Source organism: Phalacrocorax aristotelis, chromosome 1 (genome assembly GCF_949628215.1).
Source record: "Phalacrocorax aristotelis chromosome 1, bGulAri2.1, whole genome shotgun sequence".
In the NCBI taxonomy this organism is placed as follows: Eukaryota; Metazoa; Chordata; class Aves; order Suliformes; family Phalacrocoracidae; genus Phalacrocorax; species Phalacrocorax aristotelis.
Window position 1 is genome coordinate 85,121,027 of NC_134276.1, and position 21,107 is coordinate 85,142,133.

The window sequence follows — 21,107 nt, forward strand, 5'->3', positions numbered from 1 at the left end:
AGTGGCGTATGCGGAAGTAGGCAGGCAGCCTGGGCTTCCGCGTAGAGAGTAGTCTGCCCCTCGGCGTTGGGAGCGCCCGTTAACGGCCGAGTACGGCCGTTGCCGCTGCCGGTCTCGCGCCATGTTGCGTGGCCTGGGCAGCTGGTTGGGGCTGGAGCGGGCGGGCGAGGAGAAGCTGCTGCCGGCCGAGGAGAGGAGCGGCTCCGCGGAGGAGGAGGAGGAGGAGGAGGCGGCGGCGGCGGGCGCGGAGCCGGCCGTGCAGAGCCCGGAGCGGGTGGAGCCGCAGGCGGACTCGGAGGCGCTCCTCAGCCAGGCCAAGGGACTCGGCAGTGAGTGTCCCGCCCTCGCACGGCGCCGGCGGCTCTGCCGCCATACCCTGGGCCCGGCGGAGGGCTGTGGGGCTCCCCCCCCCCCTTATCGTTGCTGGCGGCCTTCCTGTGAAAGGAAGGGCCGAGCAAAAGAATAGTTTCGCTTGTGGGGGGCGTGTGCCCTGCCCAGGCATCTTCACGCGAGGAGTGCTGCTATGGATCTGCTTCAGGAAAAAAAAAAACCCAAACAGTAGTCTTAGCAGCAAAAGTCCCGTAGTGCGGCGAGAGCAGGCCGGTGACTGGAGAAGTGAAGGCAGACCAGTTTAATGCGTGTTTAGGGGCTGGAGAAGTTCCCGGTGCTTGTCAATGGCACACAAACCAAAGCTTTAGTGGAGCTAAACAGTTAAAGATAGGTTTTAAAATGCGTTAGGTGTGTTCATTTTCAGTTTAGTAAATGTAAAAGAACTTCTCATCTAGTTAGCTACAACTCCAGTGTAGATTACGTAGTGATGCAAAATCGGGAACACAATTTTGAGGTTATTCTTAAAAAAAAAGAAAGCAGCTCTGAATCGTATCTTTCCAGATGTAAATGGTAATTCAGGTCAGTTTAGCTAGTATGGAAAATGATCTCACTGAAGAAGTGTTAAAAGTCATTCTTCCCGACGCTTTTTTATGTTTTCACATACCTTTGTTTTGCATCTCTTAAATGTTGTTTGTTAACCGCAGCGTATGGCGTGTGTCACTACTGTGTAGTTTTGCATGTAGCTTCTCCAGTCTCTTCTACAGCTCTGAAACAATTATATGTAATTGCTAAAGCCGAAAGGTTGGAAGCAACCTAATTCTTTAATTTAATCTTCATTTTTCTGCATTTCTGAGATTCTTTTTTAAATAGCAGTCATTGACAATGAGGAATATTTGATTAAGTTGCTAAAAATTCTGTGCACTGTTAAAGGATGTTGCCTTACTGGAGATAAAAAAAAAAATTAAAAAAACTTGGATACTTAAAAAAAATATGAACTGAGTAAAAGGCTGCAAATGTTCCTTTTGGTTATCATCTTTTCAAGAATTGTTACTAAATGAACAGCATTTCTTTAAGTAGCTGTTCTGTTCTAACCGTGGGAGAAGTGATGTATACATATAGAATAATGTACTTAATGAATTGATGTGGGATTTCTGTGATCTTTTTCATACGAAAGTAATGGGGTTGATTTTTTTTTGTTGTTGAACTCGCCTGTAATGAGGCAAGGCTGTAATTTGCTATAGGTAAGATTTCAACTTTATTATAGTAGAATATCAGGTAAAATTAATCCAAAGTACAGCTCCATGCTCATTGCTAAAATGTTTTTTTCCTGGTGCTCTGAAATGCTGGATCAATATAATCTGAAAGATGAGTCTGAGATGGTTCTTTACTGTGCTTTGCCTTGGGCTATCTGAGCTGCAGCAGATTATCTGTGTAGTTTGGGCAAAAGCTTGTCTGGTTGTAAATTGATCCTAATCTGGTAGTTACTCTCTTCAGGAAGGAAAAAGGCTTTGAATTTTGAGGGGAAGAATAAGTGTTGACTGCTACAGATATAATTTGCTCTGGAAGTAAGAATTTGGTTTAGTGATTCACAGATTCATTGTCTATGACACCAGAGAAGATTGTGGTGGAAAGGCTTTTTTCTAAGGATTTGGATGTCACTGTTTTAAACATGATTAGCTGGAAACATCTGTATGATTAGCCACCGGGGTGGCTGTGTGGAAAGACTCCCCTAGCACGTGAAGAATTTTATTGGTAAAACTGAAGCCTTACATGCATTATTTTTGTTCATTATCGCATCACTATAAAGGTTAGGAGAATTTGTCAATGTGAACTAATAATAGGAATATTGCTAGATACATATTCTTAATACAGGCATAGATCTGTAAGAGGGAGGGAGACCTTGGTCATTTGAAGGTGGAAGTGTTGCTTTTCCACCACTGATTCTATTTTTCTGAGCCTGAAGTTTTGTATCTCTGTTCAGAAGAATATCGAAAGTATTTAGTTCTTCAGACTGCTTCCAGGACCAGCCAAAACCACTTCGCCCAACAATACCAAAATGTTGCTGGACAGCAAATGTTTGGGCACCTTTTGGACCTGAAACAATTGCATATGAGAAGGTTTCCAGGGATACATAAAATGACCGATGTAAGCTGGTAGGGAGGAAACAGTCCAGTAGGCTGCTGCTTCCTCTACTGTCATCAGAGGGACAGTATATATGTCTCTATCTAAAGTGAGGAAGATATTCATTTTTTTTATACAATATGAAGCATGTGATAGGTTGTAAAGCCTGATAACAAATATGAAAGACACTAGCAAGTACTTGAAGGAAGTTTGGTTGCCACTATTCTGTGGCTTATAAATGGAAGTTACATATGAAAAACCAGCTTGCTTTGAGGGCTGTGATGTTGTGAAAAGCTGAACTCAGGACTCAATAGTCTGAACAACTATTAAGCAGGTATTCTTTATTGCTGCACTGGACGCACAGGGGATCACCCCTAGTGTGCATGCCTGTAAGGGGTTAGTTGCATATTCCTTAGTTTTCTGAGACTCATTATCATATACAAATGTTCTTTTGCTCATGCCTGTTGGTGTGTCTGGGTGGTCACAAGGGGTCTCTGGATGAAGGATGTACTCTTCCTCACTGTGTCCGCTATTAACTTTTGCTTTCGCACAAACTCAGTTCTGAGATCACGTATATACTGTCCTTGAGGGATAGTGTGTTCTGGTTTAGTGTTTTGCTCTGCAGTTCCTTATCTTTATGGTTCTGTACATCTGCTTCGTCTAAGGTCAAATGTCGTCGTCATAAATTTGTTTAGGAGCTTCTTGTCTTGAAGTCTTTCTGACTCCCCCAAAGCAACAAGTTTTAGTCATAACAGTTCTAACTCTATCAGCTGGCTGGACCTCTGCATTTGTCACTGTGATTTGCTGATATCATTAAAGACAGAATGTTTTATAAACCACAGAGAACAGTCAGCTTTCCAAATGGTGACATGAATGTTCCAAAGTAACTCATTCTACCAGTGGCTAACAACTGTGTGTTAAAACAGTTCACTTTTTTTGCATGGTAGGGTTATTTCTTACATTTCTAACCTATAAGGAAACTGGAATTTTTGCGACACCTTGAGAAGGAAGGTGAGGTTTTGTTTGTTTGAAACAGAAGTGCTGGGTTTTTTTGAAAATACCCTGTATAAAAGCCAAAGTTTATTTTCTGGAATAACTAAAATATTCTTGCCATCCCATGTGCTTTGCATTCTTTCTAATGCCTGAAACAGATTTTTGGAAGGTACTGTGCAGTTTAGATCCACCATTGCTACTTCTAACCCTAGAATTAGAGTAGAACAGTTCAGTTGGAAAGGACCTATAATGATCATTTAGACTAACTGCCTGACTCCAGCCACTCCTATCCCAGTTTATACTTATGCCTGGCATTACTCTGTCCCAGGTGCAGATTCTGTCATTTGTTCTTGTTAAATTTCATCCCATTGATGATTGCCCAATGCTCCAATCTGTCTAGATCCCTCTGCAATTATTATACTGTTGTTATTATTATACTGTGGCGCTTACTGACATTGTATCATTGTTTATACTGTAACTGTGATATTACAGTCCTAATACACCTGTTCAAAAGTAATAAAGTGCTTGTGACATCATGTCGTTATGTGAGAAGTAAACACCAGTTTTAAAATCCTTTGTCAGTAAACTAGTATTTAATGTTTCTGAAGATTTCTTGCTGCTTGCAAGTTTGTTCTCCTTAATCAAAAACAAACAATACAAGGCAACTCTCCATGCGATGTAGTTTTTTCCGTGCCACCTTTCTTCGCTTCAGCACTGCTAATATAAAAAATGCCGGTCTTTGAAAATATTTGTTACTGCTGTTCTGACATTGAACATACTCAGAAAAATAAGCAAGCAGGGCCATAGTGTTTCTTGTGGAGCAAAAAAAAGAGGAAGACAATGCAAAACAGAAATGGGCAAACGTTGAAAGCAAACGTCTATTTTAAGGTTTTTGAAAGTATCTCACATGTTACTTGCCTAAAATTTTTTATGCCTTTGCTGCCTTACTTCATGAGACTTTATGGTGCATGTTGATTTTCTTAAAGTATGAGTCTACTTTAATATGTTTGGTAGAGTTACTTTATTGCTTAATGTCTCCTAAATACATAAATGAAATTAGGAAAGACACGTTGCTTCAGAAAATTCATTGGAAAGCCATATTTCAAGGACCATTAGGTATGTCTGATTTAGTGAACAAGGTTCATGCACGAACGTTTGATTTACAGAAAGTTGTGATGAAACATACAGTTTGATCATCATCACTAAAGAATATGAACCAGAAAAAAATAAGATCCTAGGAGTTCTTTGTAGGCCAGAAGCTGGGTTAAATTAATTTGAAAGAAGATTTCAAGTAGGTATCCAAATGTCTACAAAGAAAGGAAAAATCTAGTGAGAGAACCGGATGTGGAGAGATCTGTTTTCAGCTTTCTCTTCTTGTCTGTGAAAGGTTACCTCTTCAATTTTGCCACTGCTGCTACAAAAAAGATATCTGAATCCGTTGCCGAAACAGCACATACGATAAAGAAGTCTGTAGAAGAAGGAAAAATCGACAGCATTATTGATAAGGTATTTTATTTCTAGATACTTGATCTGAAAGATATGATTGCTTACTGTTGTTATAACATGTAGCAAATCTGGCATGCGATAACATTTCTTTAAGCTGGCTTTAGGAATTGCTTATTTCAAGAGCACAGATCTCCCATCATGGTAAATTATGTGACTGAAATCCTTACTCAGGGTAGACACACCAAAAAATTATCACTCTGCTTTACTCAGTACTGCACTTCTGTTCCATTCCTTCAGGATGTAGATATGCTGGAGAAAGACCAAACAAAGAAGTGCTGACACAGGAGGAAAGGTTGGAAATGTTACTAGAGACAGGCAGTTGGGGGATGTCTGGGAGATGTGTGAGTTGGGTGGTTTTTTCCCCAGTTTGTTTAGGTGGAAAGAGAAATGCTATAGCCATGCATCTCTGAAGCAAGATTCAGAATTAGGTCTGCTTTGTGCATATTGTATACTAACACCCTAGAGCGATACAGGTATGGTTTCATAAGACCCAGAGAGTTAATGAAGCAGCTTACTATTGTCTTGTACTTTCCCCCTGCTGACCCTGCCACTTACTTCTTGCTGTCCTAGTTCCTGGCTGCCAACTCCAGTTGCTTAACTTCTGCCAGCAGTTGTTCTTCCAGTCCTTTAAGTGATGAACTTGGCAGAAAGGAAAAAGGAAAAAAAAAAAAAAAGGCAGCAATAAGTGCTATGTGGTGTTCTGTGTTTTTTAGCACAGGTAGCTTGGAAAGGGAAGTGAAAGAGAACAGGCCAAAAGCAACCCAGCTGTAGAGGGGCTGTGCATCCAGGAGTGTCAGACATGGGAGATGCAGCCAGACCCCTCCTCCTGTTCCTGTCTCTGAAACACCCCTTCAGGGGAACTAAAGTGTTTCCTTTTGGTTTTTGTTGTTTTGTGGTGTTTTAATACAGTGAAATTCAGTTTCTTGATATAATTGGTTTTCATGTTGTCTTCCAAATTAATCATCAAAAGACACTTCTAAATTTCTGTTATGATTGAGTCTTGTCTCCAGATTTCATTGACTTTTTAGTGACAATTGTTTATATATAATAGCAGAGTTGTATTTCCTACTATAGTATATTAGTCTAACATAATTTTGATCCACATCAAAAAGGAAAAATCAAGTAAGAAGGTTATTTGGTAATTTAATACACAAATAATAATGTTCCTAAGAAACTGTAGCTGGGTGCCTACAGCATATTTTATGCCTGAAATACCATTTTCTTTTTTCTGTGAATGCCTTAGAGTAATACGAATTCCCTGTTTTGACTAGTAAGTTTACATAGGTGAAAAACAGATTATAGCTATATCATTGTAAAGCTTTTGATTTTATTCTATAAATACCAAAGATTCATATAACTTAAAACTAGGAGGAACCACAGTGATCTATTTGTATAACAGGCACTATAGTAGTGCTCTCACTGATGGTAATCCTAAACTGAAATGCGGGGTTGTTGAAGGAGAAAAAATTTATAGGAATTTATCAGCATTTAGCTTGAAGACTTGCATGCTTTTTGGCAACTTGTTACGCCATAGATCTCGCTGGTTAAAATTTATATTCTGTGAGTGGTTTAAGTATTCATTTCTATCTTCATGGTGTTTTGCCTCTGCTTTCAACTACAGAACATAATTTGCATTGTTACTTCTAGATTATAGCATACCGACTTCTGAGACAGTCTCCATTTTTTAATTTTAAATTCATTACAGGATATGTCTGAACATATCTTTTTGATGAAAATTTGTCAACAACATAAATGGAGAAATTATTTTATTTCAGCCAGGCAGACATTCTGAAAATCATACTTAATTTTACCAGTCCCATTTATTGCAATGGATATATTTCTTAGGCAACTCTTGAAAATTACTGTAAGGCCAGAGGTATCTTTAAGTGTTTGATGCTTTAAAAATGTGCTTAAATAGGTCTAAACAGTTAGCCTATGTTGTCTGTATTTGATATGGTAAGGCACTAAGTTTATATGCATAGTGTGCTGATGTTCAAATCGTCGGCTAGGATTTTCCTTTTTTGTCCCCTGAACTTCATAAAACTATAAATATAATTTTGAAAACGTACACAATAGTTTAAACTTTTAAAGGCAAAATCAAATGTTTCAACAAAGGGGAATGTATGACGTAAGTGAAACACCTTTATCAACTTACAAAAAGGGTCAGCAGGGATATAAGAATATGATACTGCAGTGTATTTGAAAGTACTTTCAGAGTGAACATGAAACAACAGGAATTAATTTTTTTACTGTGGTTCCCCAATTTTTGTTTTAGACAATTATTGGAGATTTTCAGAAGGAACAGAAAAAATTTGTCCAAGAGCAGCAAACAAAAAAATCAGGTAATATATGCGCTTTTTTTGATAATGTGTAACCTTACGTAATTTAAAACTTGCTAGAAGCTGGATAACTGAGCTATATCTAAACCTAACATACCAAAACTCTGTTTAATGAAACACATTGTGGTGGAACTTATCTTCCGATTCCACAATATATGTTGACATTTTTAAGTGAGGTTAGCGTTACATTATCTAGTTGGTTTAGATTTGCCTTTTTAACTAAATTCAGCTCTATGAAATTAACTCAAAGAACACTGTGCTAGCAAAGCTGATCTCTTACTGCTTTGAATCTCAAGCCTGTGTATTGAAAACAGGCATGCTGATTACCTTTCTTTTGAGGTTTAGCAATTATGTCACATTTTCATAATAAAATGAAAATGTGGTCAGGATTTGCACTATAGTATTTAAGTAGTTTCGCTGTAGGAGTTGCTTTGCTTAGCAAAAGAGCAATTATGCTTTTAATGTTTCCCATAAGTCCTTTGCTTTATAATTATCTGTGATCTAAAACCTTTGAGTTATCCACCCATGTACTATTGACATCAGTTAATCTATTTGAGAGTTTAAAGTAAGCACGTTTTTTTCTACATTGTATTTCATCATTGGCTTGTATCTATTTTAAGGTGTTACCTGAATGTAATAATTTCTGACAGTTTAAATCATTAGTGGCTCTGTTGTTAATCTTGAAAATGAGCTGGTTTTAAATGGATCATGATAAAATTTTTCATACTGTCTGTAGTTAGTATGTCAGACTGGTTTCTTCTTGCAAGACTGATTATGTGATCGTGTGGTCTGTATTTCTGTCTTTGTGTCTCTGTTAGTAAACTTTGGCATCTGTTACTGTATTTCTACAAGTTTCATGAAAATAGGTACCTAGATTGACAAAAGAAGGAGCAACAGATGGCCTAATTGAAAGGAGCGTTAGCATCACATGGGAATCCATGTGGGTGAAAGGTCTTGCTGATGTCAGGTGTATACGCAAATAAGCATTGTTAGCTTTAAGTGCACAAGAATTATTTAGCTGTTACAGAGGCATCATAATGTCTCTGTAGGCTGAATTTGTACTGACAATGAAGAGATTAATAGATTTCTATACATCTACAATAGTTTTTTCTCTGTGTACAGCCTACAGAACTACCTTGGAAGTATCTGTATAAATATATAAATCAGCTGAACTCGAGTATGCTTATTCAGTGTATAATGTTGTAATTTATAACAAATTTATAACTTATTTTTCTCCACTGTTGAAGAATTGGTGTTTTGAGTGTTAGAAAATTAATACAATAATAAATGACTTTGAAAACTTACTTTAGACAAAGTTTACGTGTTTAAAGTGAATCTAGAAATTTCTATTTGCAGGCAGCTTAACCAGTTACACAGCACTACTTCAGTAACTAAACTTAAGAGGCACCAAGCTTTGACTGAACAGACTGCAAAGAAATCCCCACAGTTTTAGTTCTACAGTAACTGGAATCAGCAACTATTTAATTCTGGGTTTTTACCTCTGATAAGCAAAGATCCATTCCTAGAGTTTCTCTCTTATGCCATGAGCTTAGTTTAGGAAAAAAGAACAATGAATTGGCTTACTGATGTAAGAGTGCTTATTTTTGTGATGTTATGTTACTTTAGGGAAAAAAAAACTTTAATACACATGCAATTATTTTCCTCCTTTCAATAACAGAAGCAGCAGTGCCTCCCTGGGTAGACAGCAATGAAGAAGAGACAATTCAACAACAAATACTGGCCTTATCGGCAGTAAGTATTTAGTTTCCTGTAAGATTTGAAATTTTTCTGTTGAAGTTAAAACTTCCTTTTATTTTCAAAGTAATTTTGGCTGCCATTATTAAATACATATTTTCAATATACTTCTTTTAATGTGTCTGTCACTGCACTGATCATGTGCAAGAGTAAATAGTTCTTTCAGTATCAACTTGAGCCGAAGTAGACCCCCAATATAAGTTTTTGATTTCTATAAAGGCTTTACAGCTTCGGTATGGTAGAATTATGTGGGAAGTGGGATTGCTTTGCTGGTCTTGTGTGTGAAATGTGATATCCTTTTTCTGATATCAGTTAATGACTATAAATATGTTCTTCAAAGGATAAACGAAATTTTCTGAGGGATCCTCCAGCAGGTGTGCAGTTTAATTTTGACTTTGATCAAATGTACCCTGTTGCAATGGTGATGTTACAAGAAGACGAACTTCTCAATAGGATGAGGTTTGATCTCGTTCCCAAACAGTAAGTAATTTCTGCTGGTAACTATGTATGGTTGTACTTTTAATGTGTCTGTAAATATTTGCAAATTACTGCATTTTTTTTTTACTTCCTTCAATTCTTTATGTACTTCTGTATGTATTTTACATCTGCTGATTGCTAATGCATGGAATATTTCATGTGCATTGTGGTTTAGCAATTAGAGGAAAGAACAGAAGTAGATCTCGTAGACAACAGGTCCTTATTAGTTCTAAATGACTTAAGTATGGGAGAGGCCTTAAATTTTTCCAAGTCCAGTGTGCTAAATTAATTGAAAATCCTTTTCCCAAAGGTAAATGCAGCAACAAAAATGTTCAGACCTGTTGGTGTAACTGACACACCAAAAAGGTTGTTATAGTCAGAAGCCCCAAGGAGAAATGGTAAAAAAAATGCATCAAAAACAGCAGCAATGCAAGCAAAAAAACTGGTTTGAATAGGCAATGGGAAAAGCTGTGTTGTGACTGCCTTCCTTCTAGTGGACCTAACTAAAAGATCCATAAGGTCTTTGTCCTAGCAGCTAAGGCCTGTTCCAGTATGGCTTCCTGATCCCAGCTTTATTCCAGTGCTGTTCTCCTTCCTTGCTCAGTTCCAGACTCTGCTCCTTAAGTTTGTTTCATAGGTCAACATTCTTGTTAATTAGGAGTTCCCAACATTAGTCTCTTGTCTGCGAATGGAAACAGGAAAGAAGACATCTATCTTTGTGCGCTTTTCTATCTTAAATCTCCTCCTTTTATAAGCCTTCCCAGCTCCTTATTTTATTTACCCCCTTCCTCGCTGTCCTTTGTTGTCAGTCCTAAAGCTCTGCCCATATTCTAGGTCTTCATCAGATCTGTCTCTGATGCTCTGTCTTCAGCCCCTGGTCATGCTATCCTCGCCTACCCTACCCCATTGCTTAATAGGTTTTTTCTATTCTTAGTCCCAGTAGTCACTGTTTGCCTGAATGGGCAGGAAGGTAACTTCACACTATTCTTTCTTTCTGTCTTGACCTACACACATGCCTTCCCACGGGCCTTGCCATTTCTGGCTTCTTTTCCCTCTGGGATAAAGTTGGGTCTTTTCTTGCACGCGGATTATCAGAGGGAAATGTTACCTAAGAAATGGAATAGTCTCCTGCTTATCGGCGCTGGTAGTTTCTGAGAAGGCAGTTTCTAGTTACTGAATGTCCTGCAGATGTGCTGAAAGGTGTGATATATAGTGAAATAGCACTGTTGCAAACTATGTGGTGTTGTTTAAGCACAGCTGGCATCTAAGCACCACACAGCTGCTTGCTCACTCCCAAACTGGTGGGATGGGGGAGAGGATATGAACAGTAAAAGTGAGAAAATCCATGGGTTGAGATAATGACAATTTAACAAGTAAAGCAAAAGCCACACACACAGGCAAAGCAAAACCAGGAATTCATTCACTGCTTCCCATGGGCAGGCAGGTGCTCAGCCACCTCCAGGAAAGCAGGGCTCCATCACACATAAAGGTTACTTGGGAAGACAAACACCATCACTCCCAATGTTCCCCCCTTCCTTCTTTTTCCCCACCTTCATATGCTGAGCATGATGCCATATGGTGTGGGATATCCCTTTGGCCAGTTGGGGTCAGCTGTCCCGGCTGTGTCCCCTCCCAGCTCCTTGTGCACCCCCAGCCCACTCACTGGTGGGGTGAGGAGCAGGAAAGGCCTTGGCTCTGTGAAAGCACTGCTCAGCAGTAATGAAAACATCCCTGCGTTATCAACAGTTATCAGCACAAATCCAAAACACGGCCCCATACTAGCTCCCGTGAAGAAAATTAATTATCCCAGCCAAAACCAGCACGCTGGGAACGGCTTCTGCCTGTAGATCAAAGATGTTCCAGTTCCACCTGAGGTCTAGGGCAGATATAGGTTAATGTAGTTTGAAAATAACAGAATGTTGGTTTTAGAGAGTGAGTGAGGGGAACATATTTGGCTTATTGGCTTTGTTTACATAACTTGGCAAGAGATGGAACAGCATAATATTGTCCCAAGTTATGTATTGCTGCATGCTGTTAAGCTTTTTCAAAATTACTACTTTTATTTTATATGTTTAAGTCCATTATAACTGTTTTGTAAGAGATCAAGAACTTCTACAATGATGGATTTTTAAAAGTGTGTTAATATCACAAATTTCTAAGTTTTTACTTAGAAGGCAGCTATGCTTACCCCTTCCCTCTGCGTATTTAATTTTATTTCATTGCTAGATGTTAAAAGGAACCATATTTCCAAATGTAGTAAGCAAAATCTGTTCATTCTCTCTAGCATAAAGGAGGAGGTGTTCTGGAGAAATTACTTCTATAGGGTGTCCCTAATTAAACAGTCTGCACAACTCACTGCCCTTGCAGCTCAACAGCAAGCAGCAGGAAAAGAAGAGAACAAAGGCAGAGAAGAGGATAGTCAACTGAAAGGTATGGAAAGGATTTGTTTTTAGCACATCTCATTAAGTCCATGTCATGCATACTGACTATATACATCGAGTGATGTAGAATTTTTATCCTGGACTTCCTATGAAATCAGAGCTTATCTCATCATACTTGCTCTGTTTGTCCAGATGGGGAAAGAGGGAGCTCCTAGTGCTTTTAAGCTGTTTTCCAATTTCAGCCAACTTTCTTGGAAGAGTGAAAATATCAAGGAATTAAATTTTGTACTTGGCTTACAATGGCTCAAGACCACTAGTGGTCTCTGGTGTGCTTTTTTTGTGTTGTCCAAAATAAGTAGGAGGTAGCTTTAGTTCACCTGATAAGACAACAGGTACTGGGCAACCCGGCCAGCTGGCACATGGCTTGCTCTTGGCTTTTGCTTAGGCTTCAGGCCAAAAAGGTTTGTGATACGGGGACAGAATTACTCTGGTGGTGGAGGCAGAGATACATGCAGGATGTGGAAAGGCACAGAGTGTATTATAGAAACAGAGGAAGATGGGGACCAGGCGGCTACCTGGGATTCAGCCATGAGATGAAAAAGCCACTTCAACATAGGCGTCTTCAGTTACACTGATCAGTTTATACAGATTATTCTTACTGACGCTCTTATGAACCATTGGGTATCTTTGCATGCAAACAAATTCTGCAAGCAGGAATATGCACAGCTGACAGTATAAAGCAGTTACTGGCTAAGACACAAAAGATAACTAGTGGCTCATTAAATCTTAGCTTAAGCTAGGTACACTCACCATCCCAGTAAGATACCTGAAGAATCTCAGCAGGCTGTGTAGGCATTAGTCAGAAGGAGAAAGACTTTGCTGCACCTTGGAACAGATTCTTCTATCCCAACATCAATAAATTGTCATGATGCACAAAATCCACTAATGCTGATGGCCTGTTGACACTGCTGGCCTGACTGACAACCAACTTATCACTGCCGAGTTGACTTTTTTCCCCCTTTTTGGATATATCTTTCCAAATTGGTATTTTTCCTTTTGAGTCCTTGCGCTGCTAATGATCCCATTTGTCTAATCCTACCTCAGTTTCTAATTTCACCTTTCTTACCTTTTTACAGACTTCCTCACAGCTCTTTTGCACAAGTAGTTTATTTTCTGCACAGCCTTGAGCTAAGGTTACTCAGCTGGGCCTCAGCTCCTTGGACACAGGCAGCTGAACCTTGGGGTGGAGGGGAGGTTACAAGGGGAATTACAGAGCCAGGCTTGCATATTGCATAGAAGATACCCTTTCAAAACGGACTGTAGTAGTTTCCCTAAGTTTTTTTTGTGTGTGTACTTGTGCCTCTGCTTTCAGTTTGTCTCATTCTGTTTCTCATAACATACACATAACATGTGTTGTTATAGGCAAGGTCCTCATCTAGAATGAACGAAGTAGCTTTCTCTGAGTCAAAATCCAAACAATGCTGACATGACAGGTCCTTCTAGAATCTAGAGGCAGTAATTCTGACTTCCAGGACAGTTATCTGGAGTCCCAATGGGCTATGTACAGTGAAACATGACAGCATGGCCCCATGTTGAACAGCATACTGTCAATCATAGAAACACTAGTCATGCTATTTCAGGCTTTGTAAGCTTAAAAACCCCCATGGCCTCACTTGAGCATATTATGTAGCGCACAGAAGAGATCTAGGCCAAACCTCTGCAAAGTGACCACAGGCCACGTGCCCTCCAGGGCATGCTAGCTTTTGAGGAGAGTAACTCTTTCCAGCACGCACCAGCAGGCTGTGGGGACCAGGGTTCCCTCCCTGGGAAGATTGACAAAAGCAGTCTAGAAATAGCCCAATATGATTTATGTGTTTACTGTAATGATGTAATTCTTTTGCTCAGTATAGCTCAGCGGACTGCTTTAGGAGAACAGAACTTGTCTGGTTTTTTTCTGTACCTTTAATTTAAAATACGTGCAGATTAAAAAATGAAGTTGAGAATTACATGATAGTGGATCTTCCTACTGTTTTCGTAGTATTGTAAGCATGTTCTTTCGATAGAAAGAGAAGAGCAAATAGAGGACATGTGATTATATGGAGAAACAACTGATCAGTTTTGTGGAAGCTGAGACTTACTTTTTCTCCCCTGTGTAAAAGAACTACTCTTAAATGTCATATGCTAACTCATCATAACAGAAAGCTTTTGTCCTTACCCTTCAGTGCAGACTGTATTTAGACTCGTTTCCCAGTTACCTGTTCATGTCATACTGTTTCTACGCTTCCACCATATTCAGCTCCCATTTTTATCATTTTCTATGAGCAAATTGTGTTTACTGTTACCCTGTGCAGGTGCCATCAACTCAGGAAATCGCTGGGATTGTCATGATTTCATAAACACTTGTGCCTAACTGGCACCTAAATGCATATATCTAATTTTCTTTCTTTCTTGGATTTCTTTATTGTTGTGATTATTTTTTAATCTTTCTTCTGTTCCTCTGGATTTTTTTTATTTCACCAACTGATAGGATTATATTATAGACTATTAAGCACAGTGACTTCTGTTTTCTGTAGTGCCTCACAATAGATCTTTGAGTACTGGATCCTTTCATTTGCCACGGCATTTAGCCATTTGTATACAGGAAAAGGTTGTGTTTGGAAAGATTAGAAAGATTCTGCCAAAAGATCTTTTCTTCACTGTTGTTTATAAGCATATTCTCTGTGAAGTCTGTTTACTATCAGTATGCTTCCCCTTTCCACAAAGCTTTTTATTTTATTTCCATTTCTGTATATCGTTGCTTCAGTAACCCAATTTCAGAATAAAAGAAAGCTGACACTGTTGTGGCTGATTGGCTAGTAAAATAGAAGTTACTCTGTCGTTAATTTCCGTGCTGAAGGTTTCCTGTATGCAAGCTAAATATGTAGTTAAATGGGCAGCCTTAAACTGTAAGTTCCTAGGGCAGCATAACCTCCTTTTTTTTTTTTTTAACAGTTCAGTACTCACATTTGCCAAACTATGGGTTTTTTAATTGAAGTGTGTCAACTCTACAGGAGAGATGGTGACTGGCCCTATTGAACAACAAAACTGTTATCTTCAAGTCATCCAAACCCTTGGAAATTGCCAGTCAAAGACAAAGTTGCTGGATAATACCCAAAGAGTTATTCTAGTAAAACTACCGTTGTGATTGAAAACAAAACAGGACTTCATTTAAAAAAAAAAAAGGCACTGTCTTTTGGCCTGTTGTGGATCTCATGCAATTCAGAAGACCAGTATAGGATATGCAGATAAATTTACTGTCTTAATGACTGTATGTTCTATAGTGGCAAAGATACATTTACCAGACTGTAGTAAATACATGTTTTGTTTGATTTTAAAATTGCATAATTTGGGAAGCTCTGAATCATCTGTGTTATTTTTGATTTAAATAACATTTTTGAAGGTTGGATTCCCTAATTGGAGGCTAAAACTGAGAGTAATTGCCTGTTGGTAACTCTTCATAATGTTCAGAGTTTCTTCTTAAAGCTATGTCTATAAAATAGAATTAATTGCCTTACGTTTTTATCTCTGTCTGTCTCCTCCCTACCTGCTGTTTTCACAAAGTTAAATTAGCATGGTTGATGTGAAAGGAAGAAAGAAGGGACAAATGGAAGACATTCCACATTCTAGTGTAGAGACTATATAAGATCTAGAACAAAATGCCAGGTTCTAGTCCTTCTCCAGGTATTAATAACTATTTACTTGGGAATGAAGTTACCCCAGGGGCTGAGAGCACATCAGCAGTGGAAGAGGCGATGCCAGGCCAGTAGATGCAGAACAGTGCTAGTGGTACGTTAGTCACATCAGACTGGTGCATGGCCCAGTGCAGAACTGCTGTGCTGCTTCTGCACGGCAGCAGCAGATGGACCTTGAGGCACCTTTCTTGCACGGTGCTTTGGGCACTTGGTGCTGAACAGCGAAGAGTTCGTGCCATGTTCTACAGCCTCCCCGAGCAGGGAGTGCTGGAGCCCCTTTGACTGTGGTGTTGGGTGCAATAACAGATCTTCTGAAGACTGGGAAGGGGAAGGAAAAGGGAGGATGAGACAGAGCAGTGGGCATCAAGTAGATGAGCTGTATAAGCAGTGATAGCTACCAATTAAGGAATTATTTTAATTAGAGCTGATCTTAATTTTAAAAATTAAACCTGATTCCTCTTTCAGAAACTGCTGAGTAAGCAGGAAGGGCCCACCTGGGCACACCACAGTAAGCAGAGCTGCAAGCTCAGGGCTGCTTTGCATGTTTAAACAAATAGAACTGCTAAGCAAGCACGCCATCGCTACCACAACTTGCCCAGTATGTTAATTGTTCATGTAGCCACCTGGCTCACTATTGTGACTCTTCTACCCTGCTCGCTGCGCAAGAGGAAAAGCTGGGGTGTTCCTTTACCTGCCAAGAAAAAAAGATCTGTCCTTGCTTGTACAAAAAAAAAAAGTAGTCTTCCTAGTACTGTGCTACTAAATAGAGAATGCACTGTGAGTTTTCTTAGGAAATTGGGAACAGCTTCCAGGGCTTATGTTTTTCAGTGACTTTCTTTGCCTGTGTGAAAGAAGGTAAGGCTGCAGAGCACTCTTCTTGTATGCATTTAAGGGTGCATGTACAGATGTAGTCCGGTATCTGTAAGAGCTAGCTAATGTCCATGTCAGAAGTAGCACGCAACCAGGGGAGATTGGAACCATATGTGGTAGGCAGTAACTGGAGTTCATGACCAAATCTACACCTTTCTAACTTTAAAGATCTTGTGACATATGGCACAATCTGTAAGGGTTTTATAGAAGCCATTCTTTCAGATTCCAAACTGATCTTATTTACATAGTTCTTTGGATCGTTTTGAGGGGCAGAAGGGTTCCTGTGATTTAACTTTGGAGTCATCATGAGGAAATGGTTTGCTAAATTTGCCTTAATTAAGAATAGAAAATTGTTTCTCTTTTGTTTTGTTGTTGCAAATGCTTCACCTATGGCTGAATTCAGCCTATAGCCACCTGGATTCCTTAAAACTTAAAATACAGTATTTCCTTGTACATTTAATAGCTATGCAGATTAAATTAGATCTTTATATATTAAATGTAATCTACCTTTTTTTCCCCCCCCTCGATAGAAACAGTACGGCCAAAAACACCGCCTGTTACAATAAAGCCTCAAATAAAATCTCAAGAGGTAAAATTGCTGTTATATTTTATCTGCTATTTAGTATGTGCTTAATAATTAATTATGCATCCTTTTGAGTAAGTTGTGCTATAAAGCCATAATAGTATATCTGACAGTCCTGCTGTTCTGCTGTGATATTAATTTTTAGTGCGTACACTTTAAACTCATTTTCAGTAGAAAAAACAGTCATTTGCCTGAAAAATACTTGCATTAGTATCCTGCACATTACAATAAAACATGTTTTTACTCTGAAGAGTGACATTTCCAAAATGTTAGGAGTAAAGGTTTGCGTTGTATTTAGACACGAAGGACACCTTCATAAAAATATATTTGTGTGCCATGTCTGTCCAACTCTCCAGCAGCTGTCAGGCTTAAGTATCGGAAATCTAAATGATGTGTTGCAATAGCAACATTATTTTATTGCAATGGCAAGAAGAGTTTTGCTTGATACCGCAAAAAACTTTAACTTAGACACAGAGTGACCCTTGTTCATTTCTGGATTGTAAAATCGGTGCCAGAGAACACTCTTGGCAGAAGCAGAGCTGCACGTTTACTTGCCAGTAATATGCAGTGCGCTAGATTAAGCTAGAAGGATTTCCAAAGAACAGTCCTCTCTTAATCTTATTTGTGTGTAGAAAACTGTCACTGAATTGTGGACAAAATTTAATATTCGTTTCAGGCACTGTTCTAAACTCCTTACGAGTTTATTATTGTTTCTGAAGATGACAAAACCAGAATTAAAGTTGTTAAGAAAATACAAAAAGGAGCCTAGGATGAAAAGCAGATCATTTTCAGTATAACTATCTTAACATTTTTGTCTGTACAAAAATACTTTTAAAGAAAAATAGTTGTCAGAGTAATGCATTTGGTTTATTTTTCACTGACTCCATCTAAAAGGCAGTCAGCCACATGAGTGGAAGTATGTATTGGTGACAGGCTTTTTTCCCCTTTTTTGATAAACTTATACAAAACTATCTTACTGCAGGATGAGGAAGAGATTTCCACAAGTCCGGGTGTATCAGAATTTGTGAGTGATGCTTTTGATGCCTGTAATCTGAATCAGGAAGACCTAAGAAAAGAAATGGAACAACTGGTGCTAGACAAAAAGAGAGAAGAGACTTCAGTAGTAGAAGGTAAAGCTACTATTACCTTCTGTGTCTTAAATACAGTAATTCTAAGATAGGTTGATGTTTTTAAAAAATGATAATTCAACTTAGGAAAGTAGATTTATGACTTTTTCAAAGCGTATGACATGACCCACAATGAAATACTGCAGAAATTAATGATAACTTACCACAGTCAAACTACTTCTTATACAGAATGTTAGCAGTGAGGAATTTAAATCCAAATAACCTAACAATTTCTAGGTGGCTCTTTTATGAAAGTTACAGTGAGCATTTTTTTCTGTCTACCTCCTCCTGTCCCTGCCTTCTCTTTCATAGGTCCTTGTGTATGAGTTTTTCTTCCTTTAATTGACATCCTTGTAGGTGAAGTACAGTATTTGGAAGTCAGGCTATGTTTTCTTCTTGTGATGCCAGACTGTGAGCTTGCAGGTGCCTCTGCTGTAAAAAATTTACAAGCATTTAGAACAGTTAAAATTTAACAAATGGCTTTGAGAACGATGAGAAGAAATAAAGCAGGGCTTATACTTAATTCAGAAGAACTAGTATCAGTAAACTATTTACTGAAAGACACTTGTATACATAGATGCTTATAATACAATTTTCAGAATTCATCTTATAACACATTTTGGATGTTGCTGAATCTTTGTTTTCTGAAATTGTTATTTTTTTCCAATACATAGCCAAGCTGAGGAATTCTTAAAAGTAACATTGGTTCCTTGCTTCCAGCTTTTTGATGGAAGTGTTTCAATAAGTCATTATGTCTAATTGGTTCAGAGAAATCTCAGCTGGCCTTACTGACTTGGACTATGGAATTACGTACCTTCATATCTAGGCTGAAGTACTAACCAACATGTAACACTTCAAACACCCATCTCCTCCCCCATACTCTCGCATATGATAGGTAGAGCTAATTAAAACACAGATTAACAACACAGGAATGCCTTCTGACTCATTTTTTGCCCTGAAGTCTGAAATATGATTACCTTTAACCCTGATTAAATGAGCTTGCCTAGCTACAAATGTCAGTGAGGAGAATACCTGCCTCTTGTCTGAATTATTTACAGTATTTGATATTGATTTTTTTCCATAACAGTATATTCAACAAATTTACAAACAACTTTTTTTTTTGAGATCTAAAAGTACAAAGGTAGATTCAGTTGATAATAGACTGAAAGACGGTAGGAAATGAGCTTGCAAAAGGATGCTTGTTATGACTAAGCTGTGTCTTTGCTTTTTATATCTTCACTATAGTATGCACATAGGAATATTTGTATATTAATTATTTCCTATCTGTGGTCAACAAGAAGATTAAATTTCTGATCTTCAAGTTTCTTTAGTTTTTAAGGAGAATTGTCGGTAAATTTGGGGGCTATAAGAGAGATTCAGTGCAGATTCATCTGGTTTTATATAAATAAGCAACATTCTATCTAATCAATTTAATTCCTACACATCATTTGTCTCTTGTAGAAGAAACTGCTGATTGGGAAAAGGAATTACAGCAAGAGCTTCAAGAATATGAGGTGGTAACGGAATCGGAAAAGCGTGATGAAAACTGGGATAAAGAAATAGAAGAAATGCTGCAAGAAGAAAATTAAGCATTTTCAGAGTCACTATAACCCTAACCTTTCTCTGAGGACTGACATGGACTTCCGCTTTCATATTTTGCTTACGAAAGATCTTCAAAAGACATAAAAGAATCTGAAATCATTATAATTCCATATGGGGATACAACCATTATTTCTGTTCTTTATATGAGCAGTTTCTGAACTTCTACATTCTTCAAAAGAGGAAAAAAAAAAGACAGGCACTACAGGTTATGTGTCATAATTAGAAGTGATAATGTTATTACAGGAAGCAACAGTTTGAGGTATTTTTAGGTGGTCAAGAAGCTCTGCAAAGATTTCTAAATCTAAGAATCTCAATTTGTTTGTCTATAGCCTTCTGTTTGGGATGTAAAAATGGATGTTGTAAGTAACTTAGTCTTTGAAAATAACTCATTACATTTGCACTCTGATCCCTGTATAATCTGTAAATGTGTACTATTTTTAAGGTACTTGTACCTAGTAGCTTTCATGTGTATTTAATTTCCTTAATGTATGTAGCCAAAGACTTTATAGAAAACCCTGTCCAGTAACTTCAATAATCTTGTTATAAAAAATACTAATTCAGACTCCAAAAGCAGTACTGATTAATTATCAATCAGATGTGATTAACTGGCAAACATTGAAGCATTTAAATAAGAACAGAGTTATTAACTGCTTGAATTAAACTGTTTATTAAATCATCATATTAAGGTACTGTGCTTCCCCACAGAGAAATGGTTTAATGCATTCTTCCTTCAGAAGGCTCTTATGTTTCCATTTAATTTTGCTGTCTGAGTGAGAGCAAATTAAATGTTTCTTTTTAAATGCTGAAATATTTATGTAAAAACTTCAGCTGGTTTGGACATCTTTATTAAACACTGTAGATATGTATAAAATTGGCTCATTTGTTTGGATGGAGGGGAGAGTGAGGGGCAAACGTTTCACACTTATACAGATTTCAAAAATATACTTCGTCACAGTTCTTAAGACATGGAATTTAAATTTAAAAATAGTTTCCTTGAAAAGATTTTTTTTTTATTCTTCTTAGGTATCTGGATGTTTCCTGTAGTTCTACCATTAAGTCAGTATCTTATGTAGATAAATGAAAAATTGATCTTCTGTTTGTCAGAGAAGTTTATGAAACAGATGACAAAACATTCATGAAATTCCAAATACGAAGGAAAAAGTGTAAGATGAAGTAGGTAGGGGCCATTAAGCACAATTGAATTATAGGCATGTTGCATACAGTGAGCTCTGCCTTAATGACACAATTCTGCAGAAAACTTTTTGTAAAGAGACTGGAAAGATTATAGCTGT

General features: G+C 38.1%; 1 protein-coding gene across 2 annotated transcripts; it reads left to right on the plus strand.

Moving 5' to 3' along the window:
* Nucleotides 1–22: 22 nt before the first annotated feature.
* On the plus strand, nt 23–20,686 carry SYAP1 (synapse associated protein 1). 2 transcript variants are annotated; one of them, XM_075096206.1, is made up of 9 exons: nt 23–329; nt 4,832–4,950; nt 7,226–7,292; nt 8,968–9,041; nt 9,385–9,524; nt 11,806–11,951; nt 17,034–17,092; nt 18,069–18,216; nt 19,675–20,686. In XM_075096206.1, exons 1-9 carry the CDS (start codon nt 122–124, stop codon nt 19,800–19,802), a joined length of 1,089 nt encoding a protein of 362 aa, XP_074952307.1. In that variant the 5' UTR covers nt 23–121; the 3' UTR covers nt 19,803–20,686. The 2 variants fall into 2 exon arrangements, with proteins under 2 accessions (XP_074952307.1, XP_074952315.1); XM_075096214.1 differs by lacking the exons at nt 17,034–17,092; nt 18,069–18,216 and having other exon boundaries at nt 38–329.
* Nucleotides 20,687–21,107: the final 421 nt, after the last annotated feature.